We start from the raw sequence: 18,793 nt of genomic DNA, 5'->3' as shown, positions 1-18,793 counted from the left end.
AAGCTGAGGCCAAGGTCAGAGCAATGCATCCAGCAGCCTACGAGCCAGTCTCCTAGGCAATCAATCCTACTTCCCACCCATCAAAGCAGCAGCTACTCAAACCTTGGCTGGGGGTTGGGCATGGGGGGTGGGGGGGAGGGGGGCGGGCGTGCGGGTCAGCAGGACCACAGGGGCTGCCCAGGCCCATCCTCTCCTCTCTGGAGAGACCCAGAAGCAGGGTCACAGCCAGGACTGGCACTCCGGCCAGGTCTTCTGTCTCCTAGTCCCTCTGTCCCCAGCAGTCCTCCCAGGAAGCACTAGGCCTCCCCAAGCCCCTTCCGGTCAGAGCATGCCTAGCCCTGGGCCTCTCCACCCTCCCACTTAGGACGGTGCTTCTCAGTGAGAATCCCCCTCCGCAGCTGAGAGACAGAAAGTGAACCACAGCCCCCGACAGCAGCCATTCTTGGGCATCACTCCCAGGGCCTCCCACCCAGCAGATTTCAGGTGGGACAGGGCATCTGCACATTGTAGAAACTTCCAGGTGTCTTTCTTGCAAGCTCCATAAGGTCCGGAAGGCCCTGCTCTCTCTAATGAGGCTGGTGGATCTGAGAAGCATCCAGGGTGAAAGGGAGCTAATGGCAGAATTACTGACAGGACGCCACCTGTCAAGTGGCTGAGACTCAAGTGGTAACATTTCAGGCACTCACAGGAGCTTGGCAGGACATGTGATTTGAGAGATGCGGGACAGCCGTCCGAGGTGCCCTTCTCCCGGCGCCCAGGGGCCCCTTCCTCCGAGGGCCCGGGCTACGATGCGCCACCTGCTGGCCTCGGAGCGCGGGGCCCGCGCGGTCTGGCAACGCCCACCTGGTGGCCACTTGGGAAAGGACCCAGCTTGGGGTCCGGATGTGGCCGGTGTGCGGTGAAGTGGTGGCCGCCCTCCTTGGCATTTGTGCACCGAAGTTCTGCCCAGAGTTCTCCCGTGTGTGGCAGGCACTGCGGAGTACGGATGGGAGGCTTAAAAGAGAGAACAATGATGGTGAAAAAGACAATCATTTCATTCGGGCAGCTCTGAGTTTGGAGAGGCCCTAGTTAAAATCCTCTAACAGAGGAAGGGGTGACAGTGGATGCAGTGGGTGCATAGGGGAGACCAGGAGTCGGGGGACACTACCCAGAGGAGGGGACATGTGTGCTGAGGCATGAACTTAAGGCTTCATCAGTCCTACAAGGGAGAAGGGCATTCAGGCTGAGAGAGCAGCTAGAGCAAAGTTCTCAACTCTGACCACACACTGGGGTCGATCGGGGACCTTTTAAATGGCTCAGGTGGCACCCCCGACCAATGACTTCTGAATCTCAGGGGGAGAGAGATGGGGAGACACATGAATTCTTTGAAGCCCCCAGGTGTCAGTGTACAGGCAAAGTTGAGAACCACCAAGCAAAGGCTTGGAGGAATGAATTTACATTTCTGCCCAGGAGTATGGGAATAAAAAGCCCGAGGTAGATGGAATATGGGGTGTGTAGGGCAGAGATGCAAGAAATGAGGAGCAGGAAGGCATGCTGGGCCATTTCCTCAGAACCAGAGAAGAATACCCAATAGAAATGAAGTAAGCAAATGATAGTGACCTTCTATTTACATAATATGTATCCCTGACAAACTCCATGTTTGCATTTGAACAGGACTCTCTACTGCCTTAGGAAGGGAGGGGCTGAGAGATTGAATATCACCTGCTATTACCTCCATGTTTCTGAGGATACGCCTCATTATCTTTGGAATCCTCTTTGAGCCTGGAAAACAGCAAGCACTCAATGAACGTTTGCCAAACTGAACTTTGAATCTGATCCTGTGCTCTCACTTGAGCGGCCAGTCTTGATTACCTTTGGGTTTGAGGGGCTTTGCTGCACAGAAACTGGGCGACTGTGGCTTCAGGGATGTCAAGAAACTCCACAGAAACCCTAGTCCCAGTGGCTGCTGCCTGAAATCCCATGTCTTTCAGTGGTTCTTGTTCACACCGTGTCAATTCCATTTCCTGAGGTAGGTCTTAAAGAGCTGAAGGGGCAAAAAAACCTAATAGGTTTGGGGAAGAGGAGGAAAGATCCAGAAAGGAAGGCCTGCAGCCCCCTCGGATTGCTGACTTCCTTTCTTTTCAAACTGGAACCTCCCGGCACTTTTCATTGGTTTTTGCAATTTTAGTTCTATACCCTGGAGCAAAATTCACCATTTACCCAGGAGCTGACTAATTTGGCCAATCACAGGACACAAGCTGATTTTTCCAAGATTCTCTCAAAGAAGCATTCAAGAAACTTTGATTCTCTCAAATAAGACATTTCTAATAACTGACTAGGGAAACAGTGCGACGCTTGTAGTACTACGTGCGTGGGCCAACCAGTTCATACACCAGTTTGGAACATCCTCTCCCAGGCTGGGGTCCCCAGCAGTGACTCTGAGACAAAGCTTTGTGTGCAAGTGGGTTATCTGGGGGTGATCTCAAGAGGAGGGGAGACAGGAGACAGAGAAATGAAGGAAGCCGTACAGGGTGCAAGTGGGCAAGTGAGGCTTGATCCCCCTGGGGGAGACGGTGTTGAACGTGGCACAAGAAGCTGGGGCCATACATCCACCCACTCCCATCGTTCACTGGTTCAGGGCTGCTCCCAGGAGTGTTCATTCCTTGGCACTTCTAGCCTGTCCTGCGCATGCCTATGCTTTAGTGGCCAGAGAAAGTCCTCAGGCAAAGGGAACTGGAGTACCAGGCCATATGGGTGGGGCACTTACAGCATCTGCCACGCAGATGCCCCATTCACATGCCAACTCATTCATGAACAGGTCACGAGTACAGCCACCAATGAGTGCCAACCCTTACACGTACCCATCCACTCACATAAGCATCAATACTTTCACATGCCAACTCAATCACGAGGTGCGATCATGTGCTGCTTGGTGAGAACACTGGTCTACACCGAATCTGGCAATCAGGAACTATCCCAGGCCCCTGTGAACACAGGTGACAATTCCTCTCAGTGCCATCAGTGTATTTTACAAGGGCTGGGATTGGGCTGATCCCATTCATGCAGTCATTCAAGAAAAGAGGTGGCTCAGACTAGCTCTGTTTCATCAAGGGTAAATGGGGAGCAGCTTAGAAAGATTTTAATTTAGCTGAATGTACAAATTGCAAAAACAAAAGGTAAATTTTTTCTCATGTTGCAAGAAATCCAGTGACATCTGTAAGGTGGTTTCATCTACATTAGGTGGGGCTTTTGAAAAATGAAGACAGGGCAATTAATTGAACTTTGGAGGATGGTGACAGTTTTTGTCTAATGTCCCGATAAGAAGGGCATTGGCCACATTTCTGCAGGGCCTCGAGACTGAAATCAGCTGTCATGCAGGGTGTCACTCTGAGGCCTCAGCTGACAGGCTGCAGTGCCACCAGCTCTAACTACACTGTCCCAAAAGACAAGACAACCAGCTGGGCCGGCATCATCACACGAGAGTCGATGGAGACTTCACTTTTTAACAGGATTGTAACACTTCCCATTTGCAAAGAACAGCATGACATTTTTGTAGATGTGAATCAGCCTGTTTTGCACCAACTTGAAAGCCATGCACACAATCTCCATCCCAACGATGATATAAATGGAGAAGAAGAAGAAGAAGTGAGGGTGTTCTAAAACAATGTCCCCAAACCCAACGGTGGTCAGTGTGACAAAGCAGAAATAGAAGGCATTTTCGAAGTTCAGCTGCTTCTCCCAGATGGGGAGGATGGCAGCTGCACAGGAAACGTAGGCGAAGACCACGAGGGCGATGATGGGGAGGAGGATGTCCAGCCTCTTCACCTGCAGCCCCGCCTCATCCGGGTTGTTGATGATGGAGTACGAGAGTCTCCCGGACACCAGCTCAGGACACGAAGAGCTCCTCTCCATGGCCTGAGGGGGCACCTGCAGTGTGTTCCCTTTCTCTTGTGCTAGAAGTCTCTCGAACAGCTCCATGTTGCTGCTTGGGATTGAGGGGGCAGGTTTGGGGCCCGGGAGCTCTGGGTCGTTGATGGCAATCCTCGGGATGGCTTCGTCTACGGGATTGGTGTCAGGTCTTCTTTCGCAGGGGGGTCCGGAGCGCCACTTGGGAAGGGGAGTGGGGAGGAAAGGGAGTTTTTGGAATTGGTGGTAGGACATGACTAAGATGGCTGCCAGGATGTCGCCTGTGTCTGTGAGGACCAGGAACATCACGGGGATGCCCAAGAGAGCACAGAGCATGCACAGGTACTCGCCGAGCCTGGTGACAGGGTAGGTGTTGCCGCAACCTGAAAAAGAGGGCAGAGCCCGGGACTGCCGGCTGCTCTTCCCCCTCCCCTGCTCAAAAAGCTTTAAAGAGACCTTCTGCCATTTCCTTTCCCTGGCATATGACATCTTACACAACATGTTTAAAAATATTCATCTTAAAACATTCATCCACTTGTCTGACACTAGGTCTGCTTTGCTGGGGGAGCAGGAGGGGAAACCCAGCTTCTCTTTAGGATGAGGGACGACTCATGTCCAGATCTTGGACCCGCAATGTCCTTGGCAGGAGACAGCCCCGTGTTTGGGAGGAGCTGACTGCCTTGCCTTTTGCCATTTCTGAGCACCTGAAGGAGGATGGGCCCAGCTCCGCTGGAGGGCTAGGAAGAGCACAGGTGACAGGACATGTGGGCTTTGCAAACACAACCCTCACCTCCATCATCCTCCATGAAGGCGCCGGTTTTTACGAAGCCACCCTTGTCCTTCCTGGGGTGTCTGGGCCTCTGTGTTTGTTTCTATATAATAGGCAGGCAATTATTATGTGCCAGTGGCGTGGACAGCAGTACAGTGTGTACAGCACGGTGTTTGGGACGGCGGAAAGCGAGACAGTGACTAAAATACAATGGCTGCCCTCAGAGCCATTTGTGACTCAGTGGGTCAGACGTGTTCATCAACCAGAGTGAAACGTTGAGGACCCCAGCATCTAGAATCTTACCCACCTCGTCTCCAACTCCAGCTCTGCCATTTACTAGAAAGTTACGTGACTGCTCACATTTTCAGGTGTCTTACCTGTAAAATGGGGATGACAATACCTGCTTTGTCTATTGACCAGCTGGAAGGATGACAAGAGACCAGCACCTCACACACAGTGAGTGCGTCGTTCTCAGGATGTTGGTGTCCTCATTCGAATGGCTGTTTTTTTTGAGCATTTACCGTGGGTTGGGGATTAACCAGCCTTCATCGGTAGGTATTATCACCATTACAGATGGGGAAACTGAGGCTCAGAGAAGTGAAGGGACTTAGCCAAGAGCATACGTGTGATAAAGTGTGGAGTTGGGGGTCAAACCCCCAGGGCCATCCAGTTCCCAAGCCAGCTCCCTCCGCTGGGTCAGGAGCACCGAGGGGGTGGGACCCTCCAACCATCAAGAACAGGATTGGAGCAAGCAAAGAGAGGATGAAGCCTCCATGCTCTTCAGGAGCCCCCTCCTTCCATCACCCCAGCCCCCCACCCTCTCGTGTCTAGAGAGGGCGGGATCAGAGGGATGTCGAACCCCACAGCGCAAGTCGTTGGATCTTCTGGAGTGGGCAAGCTCACTGCCTTCAACAAAGAGGGAGAAGTTTCTGTATTTAATGCCTATGTTTAATTTTTGGTGTCATAAAGGATGACTAATACAGAAAAACCCAGCCTAATTATGTAAATTAATTGGAAGGCAATTCCCAGGCTGGCTCATCCCCAACCTCCTCCAGGGCTGCAGCTTCCTGTGCAAACTCTGGCCTCAGCCTCCGCCCTCCAGGCATACGCACAGGATCAGGCTGCCCATCTTCCTCAGGGTTCTGGAAGAGGGCTGTGGCCCTCACCAGGTCCCATCGCTGTGCACCCCTCCCAGGGCACTCCACGCCACCCTGACTGCGTCCATGAGGTACCATTTGACGGCAGGGGTGGTGAACTCTCTGTGCACTCATATTGTTTGTGCACGTGTGTGCTTACTGCATGCAATGGGACACAGTGGTGAGCACAGCAGATATGAATCGAATAACCACCCTCGTGAGTATGCAATTACAAGTGGAGATCAGTAACAAGATGTGTAAGAGCAGACCAACAGATTAGAACAAAGGCATCCCTCCTGGATTTGCATTTATTGAGCACCTATTCTATGCCAGGCTTTCGTGGGTGGGATTGGGATACAATGAGGAACAGGCAGAGGTCACGCCCTCTGGGGGCTCCTAGTCGAGCAGGAAGCAAAGCCTTGAACTCAGCTCCCCACCTGTGCAACAGGACCCAAGGGCACCAGGCTCAGGAGTGAGCCTGCACTGGCTAAGCCTCCCGTCAGAAACCCGAGGCTGTTCCGCAGGGCTGGACTTACTGAGGGGGCGCGCAGGGTGTCTGTTGCCTCTCTTTCCCTTCCCCGTTCCCTGCAGGTCTCCAGCAGCTCAGCCCTCCCCTCAGGGAGAGGAGGCTGCAGAAGTGACCTCAGGACAGCATCTTGTCCAGGCTTCGGTGAAAGCCCAGAACCACGGAGGAGATGGGGGGGGGGGGTCTTAGGGAGAGGGAGGGGGTTGGGGACAGAGGGGGGCCCTGGAGAGGAAGACCAACGGCCCAATGTGCCCAGGACTGAAAGCCTCATGTTCTGGTAAACCCTTAAATGCTAAAACCATGGCAGCCTTGGGCACACCAGGGAGTGGCTCGCTCTAGCCAGGGTGATTGTGGAGGGTGAGGAGAGATTCTCCGGAGCAGGGAAGAGAAGAGAGGAGGGAGCCTGGAGCCCCTCGTGGTGGGGCAGGAGCTCAGAGAGGCCTGGCCGTGGGGTCTCCGGAGCCTAGGCCCCGGTGTCAGCAAATATGCCTGCTCCTGAGCTTGTCACAGGCCTTGCAGTCCTTAGGGGTGTCGGCAGCAGGGCCCAGGGGCAGGCAGCCACCCCGTTTTCCAGATGTTGCCCGGAAGCCCCCAGCTCTCGTGCGCCCCTAGGAAAGTCAGGAGAGGCTCCCCAGTGGAAGCCCCCCAGCCTCCAGGATGGAGTCCCAGGGCGAGATCTATTTTATTTAAAGAAAAGAATATCACATTTCTTACAGGATTTATGGAGTAAAGTGCCTTTTAGAGTCAGAATTCCCCGCATAGCAGAACCCCTAATGCTGGCAACCACCATCGTTACTGCATTTAATGGACAAGGAACAGGGAAGTCAGGTGACACGCCCGGAGTCGCACAGCCCACAGCCTGTGGGCACCCCTCGCCTGAAGACCTCCCTCCACACGCACGCTCTCCTTGGCAAATGTGGGTTTAGTGGATTGTAAACAAAGTCACTGTGGCTGCCTCTGGGTGGAATAGGCTTACAATCCAGAGGACACGCCACATTGCAGAGAACGCGTCAAGGAAGTAAGTCTCAGAGGGCACAGGCCCCTATGAAGGAAATGCATAACCTACCCAACTACTGAATGCTAAAATGCATAATGGAAAATCATATTATTTCTTATAATGCATGCCGATATTCCATCAGTCCACGCCACTTAGCCTGTGAGTATTTAACAGCCCGTACACTTCCTAATCCAAGGGGGCTGATCCAATTGGGAATGACTGGGGATTGACCAACCTCATACCTTTCAGGGGTCCCTTTTGCAGCATCAAGGCCAGGTGCATTTCAGGTGACCCAGAGATGTAGGGCGGGAAGCAGTATTACCAGCAGGACCATTACTGATTACGGGCAGCGAAGAACCTTCCCCAATCCTCTTCCAGTTGTAATCACTGGATGGCTTGATGTCTTAATGGACTTGTACCATGAGTGGCAGCATCGTTTTCTTGGGATATAAACCAAGCTAATGCATTTCCATTAGGTCAATGGTTCATAGCCTGGACTACCATTAGAATCACCTGGAGGGCTCTGAAAAATACTGATGCCTGGGTCTGTCCCTAGTAAGTCTGACTTGATTGGTGTGGGGTCCAGGCATGGGGGCGTGTAAAAGATATCCAGGTAAATCTGATGTGCAGCCTGGCCTGAGAACACTTGCCCCAGGAGGGTGCTTCTCAAACATCCACGTGCATCAGAATCACCTGGAGAACTGGCTAAAACACAGATCACTGGTCCCACATCCATAGTTTCTGACTCAGTAGATCGAGAATGGGGTCTGGAAATTAATTTGTATATCTAACAAGTTCTCTCTGGTAATGCTCACGCCACTGGTCCAGGGACCACGCTTTAATAACCATTGCATTACATCAGTGGTTCTCAACAGGGGGCAATTTTGCCCCCCAAGGGACATTTAGCAATGTCTGGAGACATTTTTGGCTGTTGCAACTGGCAAAGACAGCAGGGGAAAAGGTGGGTGCCTCTGGTGAGTAGAGGCCAGAGATACTTCCAAACATCCTACAATGAATGCAAGGGACAGTCCCCGCCACAGAGAATCCTCTAGTCCAAGATGCCAGTAGTGCCAAGGCTAAAAAACGCTGCCTTAGATCAGTCCCCTTTTGTTCTTGAGAAAAAACCTAACGAAACCCCATACTCTCAAGCCCGTTTGCTTCCAGTCTCTTCCTTGCGCTTGCTGACCCCCTGTAACTGTTGTTCCTCAAAGCATTCCCTGGAGCTCTGGGGTCCCTGAAAAGGCCAGCTGTGCCCTGCTTCTACCCTGCTTGAAACCACTTCCCTCCCAGAGCCCAAGGTCACTGCTGAATGGGACAGTCACAGCACTTACCTCGTGGGGCTGTCATGAGAATTAAACAAAATCATGCATATAAAGCACATTGACACAACGCCTGGCGCTGGTAAGTGCTCAGTAGTGCAGCTATTAAGTTACTCTTATTCTTTCTGCTCCTGACCTGTCCCTGCTTGGATCAACATTCAGGTGAATGAGACCGGTTCTGAAAGAAACCACGTGGGGGCGCCCTTGGACACAGGCATATGTGCCCATTTAAGAAAGTGTGTTGCAGTAGGCACAGGTCGTCCACCCAGCAGCCATTCCCCCATCTTTCCCTGGAATGCCGCTGCTCTCTCACCTGATTTCGAGATCGATACGATCCATCTAAGTCATCCTGGTAATCCAATCCCCTTGCCAGGGACTGGCTTGGGGGGTGGGAGGCTCCCAGGAAGAGTTTCTTGCCGATTATGACAGCCAGCCTTTTCTCTATCTATGAGATGCAATTATGCCCGGACGGGAAGTGGACCTTGGTGACCATCTTGTGACCCGCTGAGCAGGACGGAGAGAACCTGATAGTCAATGTCACAGCTGAGCGGCACATCAAGCGGCCTGAGAGCTGTCCCCCACTGGACTTCCTACTTGGGAGGTGACACATTTTCCTTGCAGTTTAAGCCAGCTGGGTTGGGTGTTCTGTCAGTCGCAGCTGATCCTCACGCTGACCCTCAGAGGCAGGTCTGGGAGGAGTTATAGATTAGGGAACAAGGCTCAGACGGGCTAAATTGCTCACTGGAGGTCACACAGCTCTGACCCAAGGTGGCTGGCCTCCAGAATCCGCAGCTGGCCACCGTGCTCCACCTCTACCCCGAGTGTGAGGGGACCCCGGGACGAGTGCCCAGCCACGGCCCTCGTGAGCTCAGGCCCCCCGGGGATCGGTATTCTCTTGAATTGATGCTCTCTTGAATGAAGATGGGGCCCCAGTACCTTTCGCTGCCCAAGATGGGCAGGGGCTGAGCAATGAGTCACACTCCTGGTGGGGACGCTGACCCAGGAGCCCCTGACCCGTGGCTGAGGGCAGCTCCACCACCTCCACTCCTGTGACCCCCTCACCGCCAGCAGGGGTGGCTCCTGCCAGGCCTGGCTCGGCCCCTGCACCTGGCCCACCCTGCTGCCGCGCCGCAGAGGGAAGCTGGGGCCCTTAGTTACTAGAAGGTCCTCCGACGCTGGCCCAGGGACACGGTGCCTGAGTGCAAGACCAGCCCCGCTTCTCACAGCCCGCCAGCCTCAGTGGTCTCTTCCTCAGAGGGGCCTCTAAGCCCCGGAGCTTTGCCTCCTGCCTGGCTGGAAAGCTCTCTCAGCCTTCTTTGCCTGGTTAATCTCCACAGATCCTTCAACTCAAAGGTCACTTCCTCAGACAAGCCTCTCCCCCATCCCCGAAAATCAGGACCACCCTCCCCCGTCCTGTTTCACCCACTTCCACAGCCCGAGCTTCTCCTCTTGAGCACGTCTGTGTGCTTAGCTGGCCATTGTCCCCGCCGCCATCAGACTCGGAGGCCCACCAGGGCGGGGAGGCACCCAGCTAGGTCAGCCCCAGGCCCCGCACAGAATAAGTCATGTACAGGGAGAGGCAGTGGGGTTCCAGGTTAAGACCCAGACAGCCTGGACCCAGACCTGAGCTGTGCCCCCTGCAAAAACGGTGGCCCTGCCTTGCCTCAGAGAGTGGGAATAACAACAACAGCTGCCTCAGGGTTGTTGCGACGTTTGAATGGGCTAATCATCACAAAGAACTTAAAAGGGAGCCTGATGAGCCTTAAATACACATGCGTTAGCCAGCACAGCCACTGCTGTCTGCTGTTGCAATCATAGGCGTTCGGTATTTGTGAAGGAAGCAAGGAAGGAGAGAAGGAAGGAAGGAAGGAGAGAAGGAAGGGAGGAAGGAAGGGAGGAAGGAAGGGAGGAAGGGAGGGAGGAAGGGAGGGAGGAAGGGAGGGAGGAAGGGAGGGAGGAAGGGAGGGAGGAAGGGAGGGAGGAAGGGAGGGAGGGAGGAAGGGAGGGAGGGAGGAAGGGAGGGAGGAAGGGAGGGAGGAAGGAGGGGGAGGGAAGAAGCAAAGGCCATCTCCACAGCCCAGTTCCAATGTCCGGTGTCACACAGGAGCCCACCCTTTGTGCAGCCACCGAGAGGAGGATGTGTGGCTTTGAGGGTCCACAGAGCCCATCTTAAAACGTGCAAGTGGTCACCATAGGGAAGCAGCTCTGCCTCCACACCCTCCCCTCTGCCCAGGGCTCCGGAAGGGACTTCGCTGGGACAGTGTCTTGCACAGGAGTCTTTCCCTGCGTGGAGGCTGGAGACACGTATAAAGCAAGTGCAGGGAACAGGGTGAGGCCAGCTCCTTCCTCTCCCCAAGTCCTTCCCTTCTGGGAACTGTCATCCACTCCAACGGGACACAGGAATCTGAGCGGCCCCTGCTTCCAGGCGTAGCGAGGCTCTGCCTGGGGCTCCCCGAGCAGGGGTAAGCAGAGTCTCCACAGCACCCCACAGACCTGCAAAGCTGGCAGCCTACTTTGGGGAAGGAGCACTGGACCTGGAGTGTCAACAGCTCTCGTGGGCGCCAGCTCCACTCACTGCGTGACCTTGGCCCCTGACATCACCTCTCTGGGCTTGGGCTCCCTGACCTGATTCACTGTGGGCTTTAAAGGAGGCAGCTTAGCACGGCCCCTGCAGGCAACTGTTAGCTCTCCTTAGCGCTGCAGCTCCCCTTCCTCCTCTGCCCTATTGTTGGTGCTTCCGGTCCTGCTCTGGCACACCGTCCTCCCCCTCCACGCCGTGCCCTCCTCCATTCCCTTGGAGTCAGCTGCCATCAGTATGCTGGTGACTCTGAAACCCACTCCCCAGCCCCAAGGCTGGGGTAGCTGTGCTCCCGCGATACCCTGAGCACATCACACGGACCACGTTTGGTTGCCCCTGAGTAAAGGAACCTGGGCAGGCAGGTACCCGGCAGGTTGTGTTTTGTACAAGAGCACTCACTGGGAGACAAGAAGAAACCGAAACGCAGCCCACACCTCGCTCACTGGGGCCTTTGCCCCGGGGAATGGGGCCGTGCCCACCTGAAGGAAGGGTATTCTTTTCTCATTCCCACAAATGGGCCAGTGGCAGCCCTGCTCACTGCCGTCTCCCTGAGCGCAGGGTAGGCACTCCACAGCTGTTTCTTGCACTAAATGAATTGAACACTTCAGCATCCCCACCAAGGGTCCTCCTCCCCCTCTCCCCTGCGCCCACCCCCAGCTTTCTGCCACAGGCCTGCCCTCGCCCCTGGACTTACCCACTGTGCTGATAAATGTGCAGCAGAAAATCAGTGAGCTCAGGAGGGACCAGTCTGCAGACCTGCCAAACCACTGGGGCTTCACCTTCTGCAGCAGCTTCCCGAGATCCCGCTTCCTGCCTTCCTCAACTCCAGAAAGAGATGACCAGCGTGAGAGAGAAGGTTACACCCTTTAAAACAGGTCCCGCCCAGGGGGAGGGGTGTCTTCCCCAGGGACCACGCCCCCTGCCTTGTGGCCCTCATCAACACTAAATGGAGGATCTCAGAGCCCTTTGTTCAATGTCTCTGCAGTTTAGGTACTGCTCCAGCACCTGCAGAGGTTAGGAGGTCATGTAACCCTGTGTGCTGAGCACCCAAGAGAGAGGCCCACAGGGGTCCAGCCTGAGCTCAGCCATGGAATTGCCCTGTGGCCTTTCTGAACTTTCTGAGCCTTGCAAAGGGGCCTACTAACTTCTGCTCTGTCTCTTTCAGCGGGTCTTGAGAACTGAAAGAAAAAGGCTTTTATGAAATGCAAGCTCTTGCGTGCCTGCAAACCATATCCACTCCTGGAAGCCATTAAGCCTGATGGAGTGCGGTGATCATACTGGGATCAGCTGGCTGAGGACGCCTGGGAAGAGTTGGCGGAAGCAAGCCTGGGGGCCCTGGTTTCTCAGGGAGGTGTCCAAATGGTACCTTTGGCCTGGCAGCCAGTGGGTTTTAGGGATCCCAGAAGTCACCTGCCAGCTGGCACAGTTGTAAGAAGATGTCACAGAGCCTGGCACAGCAGGAAGTCACCACTCATTTGAATGGGCACCAACCTGGGAGTCCAGACACCTGCAATCTAGACCCAGTTCTGACCATGACTAGTTCCTGTAGTCGTGGACAAAAGGCTTCTTTCTGAGCCTCAGTTTCCCCATCGGGGAGGCAGCATGACATGGCTTTGGAATCTAAATGCCTGGGGTTGAATCCCTGGCTCCATTTTCTAGTGGGTGACCTTGGGCAAGTTGTTTAACTCCCAGTGTCTCAGTTTCCTGATCTGTAAAAGGGGGACAATTCATATCCACCTCATAGGGTGGGTGTGAGGATCAAGTGAGATAGTGCATGAAAAACACTTGGCACAGGGTCTGCACTAACCAGCACTTACTGAGCATTTTAATCTCCAGTGAAAATCAGTACAAAATGCGGATGGACCAGCTGTGTTTTCCTATACCATTCTGTGCATCAGAATCACCCAGGAAACTTTTTAAAAATAAGATTCCCAGCCCAGTCCTGGAGATCCTGATTAAGTGGGTGTGGGGAAGAGCCTGGAAATGTGTATTTTAGACCAGCTCCTTGGATGATTCTGATGCGTGGCCAGGTTTGGAAAGCCCTGAACATGTTGACAGTCTGGACCCAGTGATGGCTCTGAGTGTCTGATGGCAGATGGCATCTCCTGGGTCATCTGAGTAGGCTGTGTCTGTCTGGCGCAGATGCAGAGAGAAGGAGTAGGACCCTCTATGGAGAGGAGACGCTGCCACCTGTGATCAGCCTCTGGTCTGCCCCCGCTGAAAGGACCTCCCACAGGGTGGAGGGGTCATTACCAGACTGGCTGAGGACCTGTCATACCATGGGACCCTGTTCTTCCCTTGAACTTTAGAGTCTGTTTTTCCTTTGTCTTTTATTTACTCTGTTATTTTATCTTGCTTTGTTGAATGCATCTTTCCAAGCTTTAGGGGACAGTATGGAAATAAGTGACAAATACGAATGAAAAGCAATAAGGACATATATAAAGTGCCTTGTGCCTTCCAAGAGGCTTCATGTCCATTACCTCATCTGCTTCCCACAGGGTCCCTGTGATTGGTGGGCCTGAGATTGTGGGCCTTCTTCTCCCTGGCAGACTGAGACCCAGAGAGGGCAATCTGCCCCAGATCACACAGCAAGCTGGGAGAGCAACTGGGACTGAAACCAGGACCCAAGTTCTTCTCACAACACCTCCTTCCTCCCCTGAGTCCGACCACAAAAAAAGGCCACTTGAAACAAGAAGTAGGAGAGCAGGGGGCAGGCTACTATCTTGGCAGTCCAAGCCCAATTTGGATTGTTCCTTGAATTCCAGTCCTTGTAAACTGAATCATGGGGTGGGGCAGGCAGATCTGAGGACCAGCCTAGGAACCCACAGCTCCAGATCTGGTCACCCATCCACCCCACCCCACCTCATCAAATCTCCAGCAATCCATCCTCCTCAGAGTCTGCCGGTCTGGGTAGGGCTGGGAGCTGAGGCAAAGGGAAGGGAGCACCCGCTGGGTGCTCAGCACTTTTCCTACATTCTTTACATCAACCCTGAGAGGCCGTCCATTATTCCCACCCCCATTTTACAGAGGGGAAAACTGAGGCCCAGAGAGAAGTCACTTGCTTAAGGTTGCCCAGGAATGGGCAGGATGCAAGCAGAGGGCTCCCAGACTCAGCTTCCTACAAGGCAGGTCTCTGCTCTCTGGGGCCTGCCTCTACCCAGAGAGAAAAGGTCCGCCCTGCCCAGGTATGCCACCTACCTGTTCTGTTGCATTTCAAGATGTCACAGAGCTTCTCCAGGAACTCCTCAAACTCCGGGTCATCTGCCCCCAGGTCCTGGCTGCCCTCAATGGCTGAGAAGAGCGCGGCACCCACCAGCGCGTACGTCACCAGGGAACAGTGGAAGCAGAGGTGAGGGAAGATTTTCTTCAGGGCCTCCCAGCGGCACCTCCTATCTTGAGGCGGCCCCGCAGCCTCCATCCTCCCAGGAGTGGGCAGGACAGGAGCTGCTGGAAGAGGGAGGAGCCCAGAGGTCCCGCCAGGAGGAGGAGGGGGAGTGCCCCGAGAATGGCCCGGCTCCAGCGCTAAGTGGATGGTGCCAGAACTTCCCCCAAGGACTTGGGAAGCAGGCGGCACTCCTTGCGCGTTCAGTTCCTGAGAGTTTCTCAGATAGCGCGCCCCCTAGTGTCTCAAATTAATATTGATCCATCAGGCAGGTGCGCTCCCAGCAGCCTGGCCAGCCCGAGAGCTGACCTTCAGGGGCTTTGGGAGGAATGCGTGGTGGTTGCCTTGTGCTTTGGCCTTTCCCATCCCAAAGTTGCGCTTTTGACTCCAGGTACCAAATGTGACTTTTGGCTTTTAGTCAAGTGATCATCCTTCCTGGGGGTTGTCTGTGGTACCCTGACTCTTGGACAGGTAGAAATAATAGTAATTAGTGCGGCCAGAGCTCCACAGTTTACAAATGGCCTTTATTCTGTGTGGATCTAATTATTGGTCCCAATTCTTCATTCCCCTCTAGCATACCCAGACTTGCCTTGGCCTCAAGGTGGGCAGAGCATACTTCCTTCTTAGCATTGGACTAAGCCACGTGACTTGCTCCAGCCAATCAGGTGTTAGCAGACATGACGTAAGCAGGGACCTGAAAAGTGAACGTACAATGGCACTTGCTCCCCTGTGCCTTGCCTCTGCCACTAGGGAAAAAAAAGTGCCCCACATGGTGGATGTGGAGATGTGTGGGGGTTTAGATCCCCCTTCATGAAAGGTTTCTCCATGCAGCTTCAGGGAGCATGGTTCCTGACAGCCTCCAGCTATTCGTTCTTTCGGGGTTTGCTTCAGCTTTCAGGCCCTGTTCTCCGGGAAGCCCTTGTCCAATGGCTGAGCAAGGTGGGGTACAAGAGCTTAACCATTTCTGCCGCCTGCCGGACTCCTCCAACATGAAATCTTCGCTCTCTGTTGGTCTGCCAGAGATTTTGTCAGGTCTGCATCGTGATATGAAGGCTCCCCTTGTCCCATCCTGTTTCCTCCCTTTGCCTTTACTTCCCAATAAATAGAGCTTTTGGATGCCTTACTCTATCTGTGTCTGCTTCGCAGAGGATCCAACCTGCGCTAGTGGGCAACAGGAGTGACCTGAGAGAGCAGGCTCTTAAATGGGGTTTCAGCGCTGGGTCGCTCAGTACCCACTGGTAAGGAGATGGCGTGCAGGCAGCTCTTGGCTCAAGGTAGCCATCCAGTTGTTACACTTTTGGCAATGGTGAGCTGGGATGGTGTGCAGGTGCAACAATTCAGGCATTTAAAACATACGAAAGGAATGATAAATATAAGGATAAGTTTGGATGGTTATTAGGAAGTTGCATTGATCCCCTGAAGGCAAACTTAGAAAGGGAGGTTAGTAGGACAAAGCACGGCCTCCACTGCAGTTGAACTCAGGACGGCAACTGATTTTCGTTGTCTCCTTACTTCACTATTCATTCTAAATTCTCCTTGCCCTCTGCCACCTCTTTTACTGCTTTCAATGGATTTCCCAATGGCATGACCCAAATGCTCATTCCTGAAGGGTCTGAGACCTTGGTAACCACAGCCTTTCCAGGTTGGACTTGCTTGTGTTTGTCCATTGGGTCACCTGATTGCCACCCATATTCCTCCCTGCTCCCATTTTGTGAAAGCCTTAATATCGGGTATAGTGATTCCTCCTACTTTATTCTTCTTTTTCAAGATTGTTTTAGCTACTTTAAGGACCTACTGTATAGCACAGGGAACTATACTCAATATCTTGTAATAATCTATAAGGGAAAAGAATCTGAAAAAGAGCATATATAAATATATATACACATATATATATGTATATATATGTAACTGAATCACTTTGCTGAAACTAACACAACATTGTAAATCAACTATACTTCTAAACAAAAGGCCTTTCTATATGTTTTTAAATAATCTTATCTATGTCTACATAAAACCTTACTGGGATTTTGATAGGAATTGCATTAAACCCATAGATCAATGTGGGGAGACTTGACCTCTTACCATGTTGAGCCCTCCACTCCGTGAACACAGTATGTCTCCTGTCTGTCTCTCCTGGCCATTGCTTTTGAACAACACCTTAGCGTGTGCCCATTATTCTTTACCCAAGTCAAGAATCAACATTGTAAGATAACAATGCATAAGTCATTTGTTATTTGTTATGTAATGCATTCTGAGTGCTATTTAATGTGTTTAGGGGCAATGTTAATGGATGAAAGTATTAGATGGTAGAGGTCAGAAAGTGTATTTGTACTCCTCTTTTTAAGTCTTTTTAGAAGACATATTTCAACATCTAGAATAGTCTAGAGAATAACAGAACCTGTGTACTCATCACCCTTGATGATAGGCATCATGATGTAATGCACCTTCTGGAGGTAGACTGATTGCTGGGAAGAGAAGGACCCTGTGATGGGCCACAAACTGACAGTAAGTGAGCTCCAGCTCATTGGCCAGATTATCTAGCTGCATGTCACTCAATGTGTGTGTACAAGAGTCTTTTCACCACATTTCGGCCAATGTGATGGTGGCAGCAGGAATGGGTAAGAACCCACAAGAGAAGGGGACTCTTGTGGATAAAGTCAGGGCCATGAAATCCAGCCACCACTCTCCACTACATGAAACACCTTTGAAGTGATCTGAGTTTCTTTTGTCTTTAGAAAGGAGAAATTTTCCTACAGTCCCATAGGTTATCCAGACCCTTTTCTTAGGAAGGAAGTGAGACAGGGTAGCTACAGGCCTCTTCCTGAAGCCTAAATCTCTCTCTTAATGAGGCATCAGATGGACCAGACAAGAAGCCATTCCTGAGGGTCGGCTAGAGACTAGATTATGTGAGGGCAATTAAAATCCCAATGTCCATCAAAGGAGAGGATGTAGATACATGGGTTTATGCACTTAAATATAGTGAGGGATGAATGACAAAGTGAGATGCAAACACTATGTGGCTTATGGAGTCGGAAGAAAGAGGGATGCTGTGAGCTCGAGTGGCCCCAGCAGCCCTCATGAAACAGAAGAATTCAAAATACATCAAAGGGGACTTCCCTGGTGGCGCAGTGGTTAAGAATCTCCCTGCCATTGCAGGGGACACAGGTTCGAGCCCTGGTCCGGGAAGATCCCACATGCCGCAGAGCAACTAAGCCCATGCGCCACAACTACTGAGCCTGCGCTCTAGAGACTGCAAGCCATAACTACTGAGTCCGCGTGCCACAATTACTGAAGGCCGCACACCTAGAGCCCGAGCTCCGCAACAAGAGAAGCCACCGCAATGAGAAGCCTGCTTGCCACAACGAAGAGTAGCCCCCGCTTGCCGCAACTAGAGAAAAGCCTGTGCGCAGCAACAAACACCCAACGCAGCCAAAAATAAAAATAAATTAATTAATTAATTTTAAAAATATATCAAAGGAAGAGATGAATAATGGACAGATGAGAGCATATCCATGGTAATAGATTGGACTGAGGTCAAATTTCTAGTTCTGGAGGTGGGGCTAAGGGTAGATGGAAATAATAGCAAGGATTTTTCCCCTTCTAAACAAATGGCTTTTTTGCAGAGAACACAGGTGCATAAGATGCAGGTAAAATAAAATCACTTTCCTTTGAAGCCAGTGAGATGGAAATTGCACACATCACTCCTGCTCACATTCAGTTGATGAGAATTTTGTCACACAAGGTCATCTGGAAAATGTATATGTAGCATCTAGCAGGTGGCAACTGCCCAGGAAGAAGGGGGAATTGATTATGAGGACACAACTGACCACAACCACGCTAACAGAGCAACAACGTCCTGAGACTGCTGCTAAGTCGCCACACTGGCAGAAGGAGATGCACATCTCTGAGTCTTTGATAAGGGCTTTCATAAAATCTCCTTTTGCAGATGACTTCTTATTATAGCCTGCAATTAATTATCCTGGTTGGTGAGGGAAGAATGAGGAAAGCCAAAAGATTAAAAGCTTTGAGGACTTCCCTGGTGGTCCAGTGGTTAAGAATCCACCTGCCAATGCAGGGGACATGGGTTTGATCCCTGGTCCGGGAAGATCCCACATGCTGCGGGGCAACTAAGCCCATGCGCCACAACTACTGAGCCCGCGCTCTAGAGCCCGCGAGTCGCAACTACTGAAGCTCACATGCC

The 18,793-nt window shown here is 52.4% G+C and overlaps 1 protein-coding gene across 1 annotated transcript; it reads right to left on the bottom strand.

Annotated features, from left to right (window-relative positions):
• Positions 1 to 205: 205 nt before the first annotated feature.
• Positions 206 to 17,823, bottom strand: KCNK18 (potassium two pore domain channel subfamily K member 18). Its single transcript, XM_082407114.1, has 3 exons — positions 14,333 to 17,823; positions 11,905 to 12,053; positions 206 to 4,268 (listed from the first exon to the last, which is right to left on the bottom strand). Exons 1-3 carry the CDS (start codon positions 14,626 to 14,628, stop codon positions 3,475 to 3,477), a joined length of 1,239 nt encoding a protein of 412 aa, XP_082263240.1. The 5' UTR covers positions 14,629 to 17,823; the 3' UTR covers positions 206 to 3,474.
• Between the last annotated feature and the right edge of the window lie 970 nt (positions 17,824 to 18,793).

Source organism: Balaenoptera borealis (genome assembly GCF_965194805.1).
Source record: "Balaenoptera borealis genome assembly, chromosome: 10".
In the NCBI taxonomy this organism is placed as follows: Eukaryota; Metazoa; Chordata; class Mammalia; order Artiodactyla; family Balaenopteridae; genus Balaenoptera; species Balaenoptera borealis.
The sequence above is the reverse complement of the archived record's forward strand: the minus strand, read 5'-3'. Positions and strand labels throughout refer to the sequence as shown.